General features: G+C 38.1%; 1 protein-coding gene across 8 annotated transcripts in view; it reads left to right on the top strand.

Moving 5' to 3' along the window:
- SLC24A2 (solute carrier family 24 member 2) overlaps nt 1-17,877 on the top strand; it is a 103,288-nt gene that overhangs the window by 55,160 nt on the left and 30,251 nt on the right. For 6 of the 8 annotated variants that reach the window (XM_090132685.1, XM_090132682.1, XM_090132688.1 and 3 more), the window contains exons 3-4: nt 2,384-2,419; nt 3,475-3,583. In XM_090132685.1, coding sequence (XP_089988811.1) covers nt 2,384-2,419; nt 3,475-3,583 — 145 coding nt within the window. The remainder of the gene's footprint in view (nt 1-2,383; nt 2,420-3,474; nt 3,584-17,877) is intronic. The other 2 variants (XM_090132687.1, XM_031610003.2) reach the window with 1 other exon arrangement.

Here is a 17,877-nt window from a genome sequence, read left to right on the forward strand (position 1 = left end):
TAAAAGATCTGTTTCACGGTATTGTAACCTGCTATGTACTGTGAGAGCAAATTAAATTATTTCAGATATATTTTTCACTTTTAGTTTATTTCTTTAACAAATTGGCAAAAAGTAATTTGTTATCCTTTCTCTTTATAACATAATTGTCTTATACAAATTAAATTGTGTGTTACAAATTAGCATTTAGTTTTTATACACTCATGTAATTCAGCCAGCTCCCTTTCAAGTAAGTGACAGTGTTCCTTGTAACTTCAGTGCCTTTCTTCAGGAGTGCCTTCATCTCAAGCTTAGTCTATTCAAGACTTTTGAGGAATACTGAATATTCTCAGTGTCAATTGGCCTTAAAGAAAGTGACACTCTTCAGCCTTTTTCAGGCATAACCTGAAATACATGATAATACATAATATTCTTATATCTTTCACTGTTACAATTAAGAAACAAACTCCATAGAATTACAGAATGGCTTGGATTGGAAGTGACCTTAAAGACCACCCAGTCCCATCCCCCTGCCATGGGCAGGGCTGACCCCCACCAGCTCAGGCTGCTCTGGGTATGGGGCACCCACAGCTTCTCTGGGCAGCTGTGCCAGCGCCTCACTGCCATCTCCAAAATTTCCTGTGTCCAAATATTTTTTATAGCATTATGATACTCCCAGTTCTTGACAGTCATCCACATTATCACAAACTTTACTTGTGTATAGCCACTGATCTTTAGAACAATGAGGCCAAAAATCTCTCCTTTAGAGATAAGAGATGCTCATCCTGGAAAGTTCTTTTTGCTTTCCTGTGAATTTTACTGCAAGAATATGTTTCCCTCCCATGGAGGTTCCTCAAAGTATAACCAAGCAAAACATATCAGTTTATTTCTGAAGGAGTATATGTTTTTGTTTATGCATACTGCATTATGTCAAAAATTTCTACAGTGCCTTAATTCTTTTGTTGACATTTTAGAGCACAGATTTTGCACTTTCTTCTTCTTTCCTTTACTTTCCACTCCGTTAAAAGTTTTTTCCCTGTTGATTGTCGTCAGTAGATGCATAAAACATGTCTTTTTTTCTCCCTGTTTCTCAGAGAAAGTCAGTCTAATTTCAGAGGTGACAGGTAGATCCTTTATCAGAACACTGTTCCCTTTTCTCTGGTTCATCATGTACAAGTTAATATTGACAGCTGGTGGAACGTTTTTGACACAAAGGGTTCAGTTCAGGTTATTCTTTCCCTCGTTATGGAGCAGAGGAGACCTGTTCTGTTATCAGCGTTTGCACATAATTGCTTGTCTTCCACAAACCTTCAGGGTTAATTCACTAACTCAGAAGGCATGTTCTGCCAGTTAGAATTTGTGTGTGTCAAAAAGAGAGTTTCACTGCACAGGGAAGTGTAATGCAGAACTGTTGCAACATAATTTGTTTTCTGCATGGTGTACCAATCTTGGTATGGAGGAAATTACTTATGTGTCAGCTTGTGGGGAAGGAGCTATGATCAGATGGGGATGATTGTGAGACAGCTGGATTTGGCAGTATGTCCTTTTTTAATTAGTACTTAACAACTGGAGTTCCTTAATTCATTGCTTTATCACAGTATGTTGCTGAAACTTAACTTGATTCTGGGTTGTTCTGGGTCCCCATTAAATGCAAGTGCTAATTTAATTAAAGGTGCAACCAAAACTCAGGCCTACAAATGAGATCTACGTGTTTTCAATACAAGTATGTTTGTGTTTTGCTGCTATTATTTGAGGGATGAGATGTAGGAATCACAAATCATCACCAGGATACAGCACTTACCTGGCAGGATTCGCTGCCTTTAAATTCAGACACTGTCTCCTTTGCTTTCATGGAAGAGCACTGTGTGCTATCTTGTCTTCCCTTAACTGTTGCTGCCAGCTTAGCATACATTTTTGTATGTTTGCAGGGAGTTTGCAGGGAGAGATCAAGCCTTCACTCCCTTATATAGTCCCTTCCTGCAAAATACCAGTGTAATGCTATTCCTTCTCTAGTTTTATTGAATGGTTCCTTGGTCAGCTTCAAGTTTTTTACCACATTTAGTTTTTTATTCCTCACTCTCTCATAGAGGTTGGTACACTGGGAGTTTGCCTCTCTATGTATTTTATATGAAATGAACACCATCATTGGTAGCGCAGCTGCTGTGTGCCAGCCTTGAAACTGTGGCAGCTCCTATCCAAGCAGCTGGCAAGAATGAAAGACTCCTGCAGCGCTGCACTGGGAATTGACTGTGATTTACCTGACGGTTAGGATGCTTTAATTCAAGTGGCTCAAAAACCTACCACAACAGAGTTCAGATAATCAGACACCTGTGCTGTTGTACTGTCTTTCCACTTTATGCATGCTCCACCTGACACTTTCTTTCTGTTCTTTCTCCCATTCATGCAGTCACCTACTGGCGACAAGGATGACCAAACTCTGACGGTAGGCAGCAATTAGTAGTTGCATGAGCATTTATTTCTCAGGAGAGTGGTAAGGCAAACATTTCTTTGTTTTGGCACACATCAGCATTTGTGTGTATCGTTGGGCTTTCTTTCTCCCCTCCTATGCTACTGTAGAATTTAAATATTTAATTTCCAATGATAAAACTGTGAATTCCCTTGTTCATTTTCTATCATTTTGTATTTAGTATTTGTAGGAAGATTAACACACATATTATGCTTTTATTACAAAACAAACAATGCCTTATTTTTGTGAAGTTTGAGTTTTTTTCCTTCCTGTAATTGGGTTCTGGACTTTGTTATCCAGCAGTCCATTGGTTCTGATTGTTGTCTTTACCCAAACGAGAAAACTGCTCTCCACAAAGCAGTCTTAGTCAACATGGTATGCTAAATGCATCACTTCTGGTATAAGACAATGGCTTGGGGAAAAGAACCTTTGGGAAAAAATCTATATGTTTATAAGCTCCTTAAAATCATGCAAAGGATGCTTGAATATAGGCTGCGTGGTGCCTTCACTGCCTTACCACTCTAACAATCTGTTTATGTAATCATTATTTACGGAATTGAACCAAAGTGAGGCATACTTTTGACTGAACTTTAGGATGTTACTCTCAAAAAAATGGTATCAAGACTGCCTATTTGCAGAGTTCTAGAGGCATTTAAAATTAAGATTTACTTTTGAGACTTGACCACAAGGTTCTGCAGAGAAGTAGATTACAAATTCCTCTGGATGACATTGTAAGGCTGTAATTTTCTTAATGTTTGAAGAATTTTCACAGGGAAGGATTCTTTTTCACCTCTCTTTTCCTAAGCCTTGTGAGATTAACAATTTATTTGATGAAGTATCTCCTCCAGATAAATTGGCTATATATCTGACAGCGTTTAATAGAGTATGTGGTCTAATATAATATGCTGCAGATAATGTTGGAAAATGTTTCACTGTATGGCAAGATGTGAAATTAATTCATAGTGTTTCAGGCCAACTTCTATACAAAGAACAAACAAAACATAACTTCTGTCCCTTATTTCTCAACTTAGACCAAGCCACGGCTCCAGCGGGGAGGAAGCTCTGCATCTCTTCACAACAGTCTGATGAGGAACAGCATCTTCCAGCTCATGATTCACACACTTGACCCACTTGCAGAAGGTATGCCTATTAATTTTCTTTTTCTTCTCCTTGATAAGCTATTTTCCACTTTTCTTTTTTTTTTGCTTTTCACCCATATTTTCTGAATGTGTGTAAATTTTCTGAGAGTTTTGCATTCAAACGGCAAGATGTGCTTACTTCCACCAAGACTTGCAACTTAGGAAATTTGTTCATTGCAGTGCTAACTAAAACTGATCTCGTGGTTGATACATATCATAATTACTGCTTTCCTCCACCTTTGTTTTCAGCAGCAGCTTGAAAGTTACAAAACTTCAATCATCTTGTACTTCTGTAGAGTTTTTTGTTTGCTTCTGTTTCTTTCCTAGTCTTCACCTTATTATATCAGGTTAAAATTAAATAAAAATAATAAAAAAAAAGAAAAAGACCAAACCAGTGAGTAATATGTCCTGAAATTATAGAAAGGGATGAGTCTCTACTGGTCTGACTTTGGGTAGATTAACAGTGAAATTAGAAGAAATGAATCAAACATCCTTCAATGTGACACGCATGTTATCAGTTTACTTGCTTTATCCAAGTTTGGTGTAATTTTTGTTCTGTGGGAAGCTAGCAGGAAAACTATGATTGCTTTGGTGTCAAAAGGTGTTAGGAAAACCATAATTGCTTTGCAGTTTTGGGGTGATTTGAATCTCCACTTTTGGTAGACTTCCAAAAAAATTCAAGGTCAGACATACATTAGAATATTTGTGTATATGTGTCTATAGCACTTCTTGCTGGAGTAATAACTGTCTTGAGAAATAGCAATTGCAAAAATTGTGTGAGGGACTAAATAGACATGTTACTGACAGTTATAAATTCCAAATATTGGCAATCATGAAGTACATATAGCATTTTCTTTCATTTAAGTTCCATTTATGTTTCTCACCGTAAGATTGCACAGCTTTTTAAGCTGCTCTTCATGTCAGGACAAGGCAAATGTACTTTTCCATTTCCCTCTTCAAAAGATGTTCATATTGTCAATACAAAGGCAATTTTAGCTCTTGCATTCTCTATACCATTATTTCCACTCTGATCATGATTCATTGCTGCAAGAAAATGGAGTACATGTTCTTGCTTTGGTGAGTGCTATTTGCTGCCAAAGCCTGTTGCATGTTAGAGCAGAGCCATCAACAGACTATGCTCTGTCTGTTCTCATAAATGCTGAAGAAGGACTATGTAATTTATTTTAGATAAACATTTAGCTTCCTTTATTTCCATCCCTGTAGCAGGTGAGGTGGTTTTCTTTCTGCTGCAAACTTTCCTTTCAAATCTCATTTTTACCCATCTGTTAGTCAGGCTTTGTCTTCTGCTAGGAGAACAGACTTCCACTCAGAACATGCAAAAGAAAAAGAATTCTGACAATCCCTCTCACTCCTCTTTTCCTTGAAAGCAGTGCTCCTGGGTTGAAGATATGCCAGATATGTTAAGTAGCGCTAAGTGCTGACAGAAACAATGACTAGAAATGATCAAATCATTTCCAAAAGATAGAACAGAAGTGGGCTGGGAAGAACCTTTTAGCAGAGACAGATAGAAGACCTAGACTGAAAACTAGAAATGCTTACTGGAGTCCAATTTGGGCTTAACAAAGGTTCCACAATTAAGATCAGTTCTCACCTAATATTTATTTCTCCCCTGCTTAAAGTCGTTTCCCTAAACATAGGTTGTTTAGCATTCAGATTTTCTTCCAGTGCCTTTTCCCTCTAGCAACATTGTACCACGCAGTATACAGGGTCTTTCCTGCTTGTGACAGCACAGGAAAAGAGGTTTTCAAAATATGAAATCTGTTCTGTGTTTTTGAAAACCAATTACTGTAATTTAGTATATCAAGTAAGTCAGTGCAATTACCCATTGTGTCAGTAAAACCCTTGAGATCAATATGGATTGATAGAAATGATTGCAAAGGATAAATCTTACTTACAGAAAAAATATCGTCACGGTTTACTTGCTCACAATAGTTTTTTGGGTTTTTTTAACCCGTGTCCAAAATCTTATATTTGTCTTAGTACTGACGTTTGTCAAAAATCAGGATCTAAAGTTTGTGTAGTCCTTATATGAGTATGAGGCACTGATATGAAACCTGTATCTTTCACTAAAACTGACATGATGTGTTTGAATTTAAAAAATAAAACAAACAAACAAACAAACAAAAAAACATTTGCAGCAAATATGGTGTTGTTATGTACAATTATCAGGAAATGTCCAAGAAGTATGGAAACATGGAAAATGCGGTGCAGACATTGGATATGGTACTGACATCAAAGGAACTAAACTTTCAAATATCCATCCAATACACAAAGTAAAAATTTGAATTAATGAAAGCCCAGTGTGCAATTCAGTAAACACTTTTGCATTTGCAGTTTTGGTTTTATAATATATCCAGATATATTAACTGTTGTATTCTGCACACTTTATGGTCATTAACACTTTCTGAAGCACCACTTCTTTTGTGGGAGGCCTGGCTTTCAACATTTTTAGCTTTGCAGGTGGTTTGGAAGACATGCAGTCAGGTGTCAGCTCACCTGTATGCCCATTAAGATCATGGCAGAGATCCCCCAAGAAACTGTGTCAAGATGATAGAAGTCAGGGGATGGTTATGGACAGCCAATAGGCCTTCATGAAGAGCAAATCGTGCCTGACCAACTGGGTGATATTCTACAACAGAGTGACAGTACTTGTGGTCAAGTGAAGAGTAACTGATGTTATCTACTTTGACTCATCCAAAGCATTTAATATGGTTCCACACATCGTTCTTATCTCTAAATAGTAGAGATTTTGGTTTTGATGGATGGACTATTCAGTGGATACAGAATTGGCTGCGTCTGAAGAGTTGCTATCAATGATTCAATGTCCAGGTGATAAATGATGTCCTCAAGGGTCCATCTTGGGCTTGGTGCTCTCTCATATTTTCATTAGTGACATGGACAGAGGGATTGAGAGCACACTTAGCAAGTTTGCAGATGACACCAAGCGGACTGGTGCTGTTGATACAATAGAAGGAAGGGATGTCATAAAGAGGGACCTCGACAGACTTGATAGGTGGGCCTATGCAACTTCAACAAGATCAAGGGAAAGGCTCTGTACCTGGGTCTGGGCAGTCCCAAATGTCAGTACTGACTGGATGATGAATGGATTGAGAGAGACCACTGTACAAGGGCTTGGCTAAATTGGTGGATGAAATACTTGTTATGATCGTATTTTTGGATTTGCAGCAAAGAGAAGTATATGAAAACATTTTCAGAGGAAGAAAGTGTGAAAGTTGTAAATCAAAGCACAGACATATGTGAGCACACTAACAATCACAGCATTTGGGCATTCTCCTATCATCCTTCTTGTTTCATTTCTTCTGTCATTCATTATTACTCCCTTCTTCTTCCTTACTTTCTCTTTTTCCATTTTGCTGCCATTTGCTTCCTTTCTTTTTTCTCTTATTTCCTCATACTATTTTCTCCCATCTGCACCTGCTCCCTTTCACTCTCTTTCATTAGGATGGCTTCCTCAATAATTGCATTCCTTCTGTCCTGCTGTTTCCTTCAGTTGAAGCACTTCCCAAGTGGACACTGGCAGCCCTTCAGAAGGTCTAGCCAAACAAACCAGACACTTAATCTCCAGAAAAGCTTTTGTGAAGTCTGTCACCAACATGTTTCACACTTCACAACTTCCAGGTCTAATGTTGTCATCAGAGCTAAAACTTTCTGTCACCGTGCTGCTGGAGTATCCAGCTTTCCTTTCAGTCATTAATAAAATTAATTGTTACTTTCTCTTTAGTGACTACAAGGACAAAATACTTTGTCATTTTGGCTTCTATGGGCTTGGTAAGGCTGACAGAGCAGAAGTACCATCTAAGTCCTCTTAATGGTAGCATAAGTGTTATAGGATGTATAAACAGATGACATGATTATTTAAGGTCAGCTGGACCTACACAGTGTTATTTTTACATTATCATGTGATGTAGTATAGAAAACCAATTCATACTCTTTACTTCTGAGTAATTCATTTGTGTATTCACAATCAAATTCTGCTTTAACTGAGAGTTTCTGGAAAATGATTGTAAGCTGGAGAATATGAAAAGGTAGATAAATGAGTTTAAGAAGTTTTTACTTTCTACAAGATACAGATGAATAGTGATCAGGATATAAAATTCTACACTTGTTGACTTGTTTTTCACCCTGTTTCTGTCAAGTGTGCTTTTACCATGACTTGTGCATGTCTTGTTGAAGGCAATATTAAAATTTGGAGAGCAGAGAGTTGCAAATTATTCAACCCACCTCTAACAGATGAATAAGATCTGAGATCAGTGGAGTCACTGGGTGTTTGGAACATTGCATTCAGGCAGATGAGGCTTCTCCTCTTGAGATCTTGGTCTCAGTTTAAAGCTTCTAAGAAGACAAGAGATCAGCTGCTTTAACAGGTGAATGCATAGGTTATTCATTAGCTGCATATGAAGTTGAAACCTCATTGTTCGTTACAAATATAAATATCCATATGACATTCATTTTTGTTTGCTTTTATCTTGTTAAAGGTATAATGACCTTGATAGAGATCATTTCCTGGAGATTAAGATTAATGATTGCCTTTGCATCAGGCTATCATCTACTCCCAGCCAGTCAATAATCCCCAGGAAATCCTGTGCCAAATTTATTTCTGCTTAAGTGCTGCTCTGGCAATCATTTATTCACCAATTAGCAACCTGGACTGTTCATAACAGCATTACTCATTTGAATAAAGACTGCATCATCAGACCAGCTGTGCCGATCAGACCCCAATCCAAAATCCAAGCAACTCAAAGATAAACCACAACATTCCTTTATCATTTGTAGATTTTTTTTTTTTCTGAGTCCTACACCTGAGGTACCTCTGTCTGAGTCTTGATATTGAGATGGGTTATGGTTGGTATTCTTGGCTTATGAACAGGTAGGATTTACTAAGATATCTTTTTTTTTTTTTTTTTTTTTTTTTTTAGTAGGAGAGGGCTTTTGTTTTGCATGGAGGAAAATCCTGGAAAGTATTTTGTGGTCAGTGGCTCTATGTCAAGGTGCAGAGCAGTGCCCCAAGGGATCAGCCTTGGGACCAGTGCTCTTCAACATCTTTATCAATGACTTAGATAGTGAGATTGAGTGCACAGTCAGAAAGTTTGCAGATGATACCAAGCTAAGCAGTGCAGTTGCTATGACAAAAGGAAAGGATGCCATCAAAAAGAGCCTGGACAAACTTGAGATGTGGGCCCACATGAACCGAATGAGGTTCAAGAAGGCCAAGTGCAGGGTGCTGCATTTGTGTGGGGAAAATCATGGACTTGTGTGCAGTTTTGGGGAAGAACTCATTGAGGGTAGCCCTACAGAGAACTTTGGGATTCTTGTGGATTAAATTAAAAGAGGGGAGATTTAGGTTTGATATTAGGAGGGAATCTTTTATTCAGAGAGTAGTGAGGCTCACAGGCTGCACAGAGAAGCTGTGGGTGTCTCATCCATGAGACAGACATTCAAGACCAGGTTGGATGGGGGCCCTGGGCAGCCCGATCAGATGGGTGGCAGCTCTGCCCACAGCAGTGGGCTTGAGACTGAGGGCCCCTTCCAACCCAAACCATTCTACGATTCTATGATTTTTCTGTGAAAGTGTCTACCATGTTATTCTACTATGAATAGATAGCCTACTAACTCCTTACATTTCCCTACAGCCTGTATCTTACACAACTTGCTCAACACAGAGAGGTCTGGGGGAAGACTGGGATCTGTCTGCATTTGTGGAACCACTGCTTCTTATTGCTGTTGCTTTAAAGACCTATACTTTCAGGACCATGGAAGCTGCTACAGGTGGTCTGTTAAAAAGGGAAGGTATAGCTGGTGAAGTGGGGATTCAGAAAGCTACTGCAGCCTGAGGCTATGTTGCTTTTCTTGCACTGCTTTAGCGAGTGACAAGCTTACCATGCCACTTTTCAGTCTTCTGATAGGCTGCCACAGGCCAACAAAATGTCTTCCTTGGCAAGGGAGGATTTAGCTAGATACTGACTCCCTTGCTATTGTGTGACGAGGATATAACTCATATGCAAATTACATTATCTGTATGAAAATGAGTGTGATATAAATCTCTGCCATAGCTCAGTCCCCAGTCATAGATACATAACTTTGGCAATTCTCTCCTATTCCCTTCTCTGGACATAGTTCCAAAATGGAAAACTACAGGATGTACTTCTGCAGAAATGTTCTTGTTTGACTTATATACTTTACTTTTTAAAACATAAATATGATGCATGTTTCTGGTGAGGGAAGTAACCTTCTGTTACGTAAATCTGACATTTCTGTCAATTCCTTAAGTGAATGCAGAAAAACAGTCTACTGTCACTGTCTGCTCTGACAAAGGAAAAGCAGCAACCTGAATTCATGCTTCTCAGGAAAATAAAGAAAACAGTTATCAGAATTTTTGATGCAGTAGTGAATTATTACTAATTACTCTCTATATCCTGTTGTGTTCTTAAATAGTGATCTTAATAATTTCTCAGCTTTTCCTTTTTACCTCAAGCTATTTTGCTTAATTTGCTGCTGTTATCAGTATTCTTTTCTGAGACATGATGAAAAATTTGTTGTCAAAGGTTGGGTAGCTTTTCACTTGACTGCTCACCCAGTAGAATTCCAGCTTTGTCCTCCTTTTGCAAAAACCTTGTGCTGTAGTTCTTCCATTGTTCTTGGTACCCAACTGGGTACCACTTTAATAGCTAAAGCTGTTTATTTGTTATGTCTTCAGAAGAAAAAAGGCCATACAGCACATCTTCCATCTGCTTGTGGGCTCTTCTCTACTTCTTGAAGTTACCTGAGTATTTCCAGTCTCCTCAGTTCTAGCATGTAAATGTTGCAGAACTGCAGTGCACTTCTCAGCACTGTGGCAAAGATGAAAGACATTTTTTTTTGTGGCTTCTAACCACAACAGCATTTTAGCTTGCATTAAAAAAAATGCAAATATGGGCAAAATTAACAAAATTAGTATGTATGATTCTCTGCTTTAGATCCTTCATCATTCTTGAGTGTCCTTTATTCATAGCTGTGGGCTTCAAAAGGAGCTCAACATCCTTCTTGCACACTTGTTCTCACCCAGCTTGGAAAAGTTCTTGCTTCCTATGACATGCCATAGAAAAACAGCTCTCTGAGCAGAAAAACATGAGCTTTCTGACTTTCCCTTCTGCTGAAGACTGAAGTGTTCAAGGGATTTCTGCCAAAGAAGATGGGGGCTCCCAGCCAGGCTCACATACAAATTGATAGCTCTTAGTTATAATCTAGTTTATCTCATCTTGTGGAACCTCAGTCTGATTTGAAAAAAGGAAACAATGTATAGGGCAATGAGGCTCACCTTCAGAGTAGAGTTTAATGTCTTACAAAGGCAGATACCAATGCCCTTTGTGCAGCTACATTTCAAAAAATCTTTTTTTTAATTTCATTTTGATTGGGGAGAAGTTCTTTAATTCACCTAGGCCACTACTCTGATCAGACAGGATTAGACAGAGCAGATTGCCCAGGACTGAATCCTGTCAAGGACTGTCTGCACAGGTGGATACCCCACATTCATTCTGGGTTACATATTGCAGTATTTGACCAGCACCAAATATTATGTTCAAATGGAATTTTCTCATGTTTAATTCGTGCCACTTTGCTCTTTCCCTGTCAGTGGGTTCTTCCAAGAAGACTCTGATTCCCTCTCCCTTCTTTCCCTCCCACCTGGTACTTAGGTATGTGGATAAGATCTCTGAGCCTTGCCACCTCCAGGCTAAGCAGTTAAATACTTCAGCATCTCTGTGGACAAGTACTGGACTCACTCCAGTGACCCTTCTGCACTGGGGAACCCAGCTTGGGACCCTATACACAGATGTGCCTCGCCAGTGCTGAGTAGAGGGGAAAGGTTATCTCCCTCATCCCGCTGTGGTGCTCAAACAAATGCAGCCCAGCATAATATTAGTCTTCTTTGTTGCAAGCACATATTGGTAGCTTGGCTTTCAGTGGTATGGTTCTCGGTACAGCCATTAGTGATGACAAACATCTCTCTCTAGTGAGGCCTTCTTTCCATTTTCTCTACTTTTCAGCTACGACAGAGACAATAGAAATTTAGGTACATGATGAAGTTACATGGTAAATGTAGATGAGATCAGTATTTTTACAGATATTTCCAGCATCAAACTGATTTCAAAAGCTGTGGGTAAAACTCCCCATACTGCCAGTGCAAATAACTGCATAGGCAAAGCTGAACTCATGAATTATGGACAGCTAAGGGCAGGTCTATCTGAATAACAGAGGTGTATAGATGGTATATTAGATAGCCTTGTTAATCCCCTGTTAATTGTCAGAATGTTGAGAGAGAAGTAGCTGTTTCCCCTAGGAAATCGCAAGATTTTGCTTTAGATGAACATGTCTTTCCTTTCTGCTAGCTCTGTTTTCCCTACTGTTATTAATTTACTATTCCCACACTGGTAAAGGCTCTATTAAACATCCTGACTTTCTGACATAAGGAGCATAGGTCACATTTAAAATCCATATTCTTCCATGTAGGTAGCAAAGTCTGAATAATGGAAGTTTTCTGGTGCCTTCTTATAATTTATTTTTGATTTGAAATATAGCCCTTGTTTTGTGGTAAATGTTAGTTTTCTCAACAATTTATTTCTATATGTCATGTTTTATTCTTTTAACTAGAACCTACTCAAGCTGCTTGCTGCAGGCAAAATTCTTGTCTCACATCCCGTGATATTTTCCAGTGAAGCTCTGTTCTTCAGAAAGCATATTCTTCATGGGAGTCCCTACAGAGCATGAAAAGAAGGCATGAATATTTAAGTGCAGGCATTATCCTAGGGCAGGGTACAGCTGTCCTGTCTATGCAATTTCATGCTTAATAGCATTAGCTTCATTTTAAGTTTCTTCCTAAATCTGAATTTTCTTGTTAAAAATATTAACAACAAAGAACATGAATTTATATTCATTTATAAGCCTATATAGATTAGGGTGTAATAGTAGTTAAAAGGGAATTTCTCTTTAGCAGGAAGATGGAAGTTTTCCTTTACTTCAGTTAGCTTATGGTAGATTACTTCATCCTCAACAACAACAACAACAACAAAGACCTGGATTTTTTAATGAGACTGTGAAAAGAGCATACACTGCATTATTCTCCTCACCTGAAAACCTGAAAACCAGAAGAGCAATCCATTGCAGCTGGAGTCAAATGTGTCCGGCACATCACAATGCCATTTCTCAAAGACAAGAGGTAAAACCCTCTTACCTTTAGAATCAGTGGCAAAACTCCCAGTATCATTAATCTTCATGTCTACACTTGAGAAGTGCATTTGAATTAATATTAGAAAATTCTTTCAAAGGAAATATTGAGGGGTTATATTTGGCCCAGGCAGGAGCAGCTCTGTCGGTATACTGGTTGTCCTTAGATTCTTACTATGTTCTCCAGAAGGTATGGCACCTGTCTTCAATGAGTTTGTTTGCAGGTGCCACAGAGTCAACACATGAATGAAAGAAGATGGGAAAGGAAACAAGGCCATCGGGAACAAGCCACTTGATGCCTTCCTTAAATTAAAAAAAAAAAAAAAACCCCTCACCTGAAAGTATCAGAAGCATGTTCTGACACACAGTAGTCATGGAAATAACTTTCTGTTACTTGTAAGTGTTAATAAGAGGCCACTGATGACCTCTTCAAAAATATTTTCTCATTTTAACTTCTGTCAGTTGAAACTCCTTTGATCCTCTGACAAACTTCCTTCTGGCACCATAAGATCTGCTGGATAGTATGGTGTGTAAGAGCTGTGGGTTTTCAACCTTCATTTTAAATGGCGCACTAGGAGTGAAGTAACAGACAGATTTTGCTTTTACTTCTGAGCTGCCTGGAGCTCTATTGATAAGATCGTATACATCTATGTTTCTACTCACACTGCAATTACATACAATTACAGTAAACTAATTGTAATAAAAACAGACATCTCTAATAAGATTATTTTCAGGGCAAAATCACCTACAGTAAAAAACAAGGTATGGACACGTAAGGAGAAAAAACAGGAATAGAGACTTGTAATCAGAAGGCAAGATGAAAGTTGATCACATTTCTTTATAGAGGCCAGAGACAGTATTACATTATTTCGTTATTACCCAGTATGCTGCCTACTAGTCAAGAAACTGAGTATCACCTAGAAGTATCAACATAAGATTTTGCCTTATTATCTTCATTTAAAATATTTATTTGCTTAGGAGTGTTAATAAAAGAACTAATAGATATAATTCTAAAATGTGTGCAATTATTATTATTTACTCTATTACTCAGATCCAGAAGAGATCCATTTATATTTAACACTACACCATCCCAATGGCAATGCCCTCTTTTTGAAAGAGCTTCCAGCTTGAAAATCTACAAGTGAAAATGTAGGCTACAGCACTGAATTATAAATGGCATAGTTTAGCTTATCTGGAGGCAGTATGAAAATTTTTTTAACCTTTTATAACATCTGCTTTCTCTAGTGGCAATACATACTAACACCTACAGCAGTTCCAGTCTGTCCAACATAGAATATAAGTAGTCAATGAGGAAGCTAAGAGGTTTATGTAGTACATAGAAGATGGGAGTCAAATTAAAATTGAGATTCAGTCAAAGTAATTTTTTTTTTTAAAGGAAATCTTCCTTTTTAAAAATCACAATGTGTGATATTGCATAATTGGTGGATTTTTGTATTTTACCTTAAACTGTCATTATAAACCCGTAATGTTAATCTCGACTAGATCCTTTACATGCTTCTAGTATCAGGAGTTCTTTGTTCCTAGCCTAATATCACTGATGAAAAAAAATCAAATGTTGATTTAAATTTAGATTGCATAGCCATTGCAATGTGTTTAGCAAAACTTCAGAAGTGGCCTTTTTATGTTTAGAGCTGGCTCTCTGGTTATCTAATTGAATTTTCTAGATTGAATTTTCAAATCTGTTCTGTTTTCAAGACAGCTAGGAAAAGCAACAGAAAAGGTCAGGATAAGACAACCTCCTCCTTGATATAATAACATGAATTTCTCTTAGTCCTCTAGCCTAACTCTTCAGCTTTCTTTGAAAAAAAAAAGTATGTAATAAAAAGATGCTGTAAAACGTAGAACAGTAAGCACAGTGAGCACAGTAAGCACAAATTAGAAGTCTTATTAGAGAGGTTTAAGGGTTTTAAGGAAGGTTTAAATATCCTTCCAAAAGGAAATTCATAAGATGGCTGTTGAAAAAAACCATCCAGAATGTAACTAGGGAAAAAATCATCATGATAAATGTTGAAGATTTAATAAAGAACAGTAAAGCAGGCAAAAAAGACATCCTTAAAATTGCTTCTAAACATAAAACTAAACAAAAATCATCTGCTTATAGTCCATGAAGCCCATCAGTCTGTAGTATTCAGAACCCGCAGTGCAGAAGCATGCAGGGAGCAGTACTCACTAGTCATGGATCTTTTGTAGTCTCTTTTGCTGGGACCCTGGTTCTGTGGTTTTCTTTCTTGCTCATTCTGTCCCACTCAGAAAGAGAAGACAATCCCACATAAGGTTTAAGTCTCAGTGAAAGACATGAGCAAATATTGATGGTTTTTTGTTTTTTTTTTTTGGAGCAGACATAACCCATTTATCCTAATGAGTAGATTTTGAGTATATAGGATGAAAATCTGGCCTGGTCCAACTAGTGGCATATTGATTTAATATACAGTTTCCCTTTTCCATATGCCCACTTGTACACAGTAGAACACAGAAGAATGAGAGTGGTTGATCAAAGTGAAGTCCTTGTTGCATCCTCAGATGGGCTCTCATGAACTTGCTGACTCACCTTCAGAGACAGACGTGCAACTCTTGTACAAAAATGTACTTCTGCCTCCAGTACTTGGTTAGGCTTCATGTTTACAATATTTTAAATAATCATTTGCTTGCTTTTAAGTTGCAGTTCTTGGCCACAAGCTCATTCTTCATGTCATTATCAGTTTTGAGTCCTTACTCTCTCATTTCTCTTCTCACTCTGTCTTCTGTATTCAGTCTATTGAATTTATGAGTTTGTGTTTGAAACAAACGAAAAAATCTGTGCTTTTCATGTGTTTGTTCCTGAAGCTTAACAGTGCCACTGATGTCAATTAAGTATTAAGCCTTGATGCCTTTGTGATTTGAAAAGTCAGATACAATAGTGAAACTGCACTAAACATTGAGGGGATTATCATCAGTGCTTTCTCTTTAGCACTTCTGTTTAGAATAAAAGAAATGTCAATTTTGAATCATTGAAATTACCTTGAAGAAGCGTGAAATGAATTTTTATGCAAATATGTATTTTTATGGGAAGTCTTATGGTTGGTTAAGAAATTCACAACACATCACTTTGTTCTGGGAATCTGAATTCATATTTTTCATGAACGGTTACACACCTATGGGTTGCTATCTTTATATTCTCCTCTAAGAATACTCTGAGTACTCTTAGAATCTCTAGGCAGGGCTAATTTCAGATGTAACTAGGGACACCTGCAATATCTGAGATTTCTGTGGCAGGAGATCAAAGAGTTCTGGAAATACTGGCTTTCCTTCCATGGGAGCCTGCGGCACTGCACTATAATAGCAGAAATAAGTATTTCACCACAGATGGTACTTATGAGCATTGAAAATAACATAATTAGGTATATTGTTTGAAATTGCAATCAGTGTGGTACCACTGAGTAACAATATTCTTCTGTTTACTTTGATACTGTGTGGCAACTACAGTAGAACCACTGCAGCAGTTGTACTATAAGCAATAGGGAGCAATAGGTAATAAGGCAAGTGTTGTCAGAGTCCTTCAGGAATGTCATACAGGATTACCAGGAACCCCCTGTTCTCTCCTAGTGTAAAAATATGCAGAAAGGAATGAATTAATTCATTGACTCTGTCACTGTCGAGAATCAGCTGTTAATCTGCATCCCTGCATCCTTTTTGTTTTATGCAGCCAGTGGGGATGCTTGTACTGGCTGTCAGCCAGTCTTTCTGCTGTGCTCTCCCTATGGGAACCACATAGCATGTTCATGAAGCTGGACTTCTCCAATTTTAGTAATGTTGGATTTATTTTATATCTTTTCAAGCATTTTTTTATCCTGTCATTTCAGATTTTCAGGACCATTTAAAATCAATTTAGTAGAAAACTTTCCCATGTCCAGTATTTTTTTTTTAAAGTACTTCAATTGAGTTTGAGCTTACTTACAGCCATACTGAACAGAATCTTATTACAGCAGCAAAATTTGCTTTATAGCAGAAGCTGATACGTTAGAGGCTGACTTGTGAAGGCAGATGTCTGGTGTTATTGAGCAGCACTGACCCAAGCAATCTTGAAATCCACAAAATAATTCATGAAAATATGCAGCTACAGTTTGCAGCACTGTTGATGTGTGCATTGCAGTCAGTGCAACTGTTGATCATATAAAATGTTCTTCTCTGTGCATAGGACTAAAAAGCTCTAAAGAGCATAATCTCACCAGCAAGATTAGATTTTTCCTGGAAATAATTTTCGTAACTGCAAGAATTAGCCTAGTTTAATCCTTGTTGTGTTTAGTATTGCCTGGAACGTGATTATTTTCAGTATCAAGTACTCATGCCTCTCTATTCCTTTTCTCTGGTTTTGTAACGTCCGCGTCTTTGTTTTACTTTCCTATTTGTCTTTTATTTCTCAACTCAGCTGGGAAGCAAACAGATCTAGACCAGATTGCAAGTATGTCAGGTGCCCTGCCCTCCTGCTGTTGTTTTTATTCCTTCTGAAAGTCTGTCATAATTCACTATTATTGTCACCATTGTCTGAAACTACTTCTGCTTCAGCCATGAAATCAGAGGCCTCACATTATCTTTCTGTTTGTTCTTCAGTTTGTTGCCATGGTACAACCTTCTTCTCAACTTTGTCCTTCCTCATCTGCATTCTTACTCTTCATTTCTCCATGAGTTTCTGCAGTCCCTCTCTGGCAGTGTTGTCTCCTGCATGTACTCCCATTTCTCTGGTTACTCTTGGGTTCCTTTTGGCATCTGTCTTCCACCTCCACTCTCATTCTCCCCCAGCAGACACCTTACCCCAGGTCTTAGCAAGATCACAGACATGACAGGGCAGAGATCAATGAAAATAAGTTTAAACAGAAGTGCTGTCCCAGCAGTCAATGGACACGGAGCCTCAATTAAACAGCACGCGTGGTTCCAAATGCTCCATGCAGGGAAGTCCATATTGAAGATATTGGGAACTCTCCCAGGGTAAAGAACTCAAATCTTTAGGGCTAAAATCACGATTGGAGATGTGAGGATTGGAGAATCAATTCCTTTATG

Source organism: Phasianus colchicus, chromosome Z (assembly GCF_987193195.1).
Source record: "Phasianus colchicus chromosome Z, bPhaCol1.hap1.1, whole genome shotgun sequence".
NCBI lineage: Eukaryota > Metazoa > Chordata > Aves > Galliformes > Phasianidae > Phasianus > Phasianus colchicus.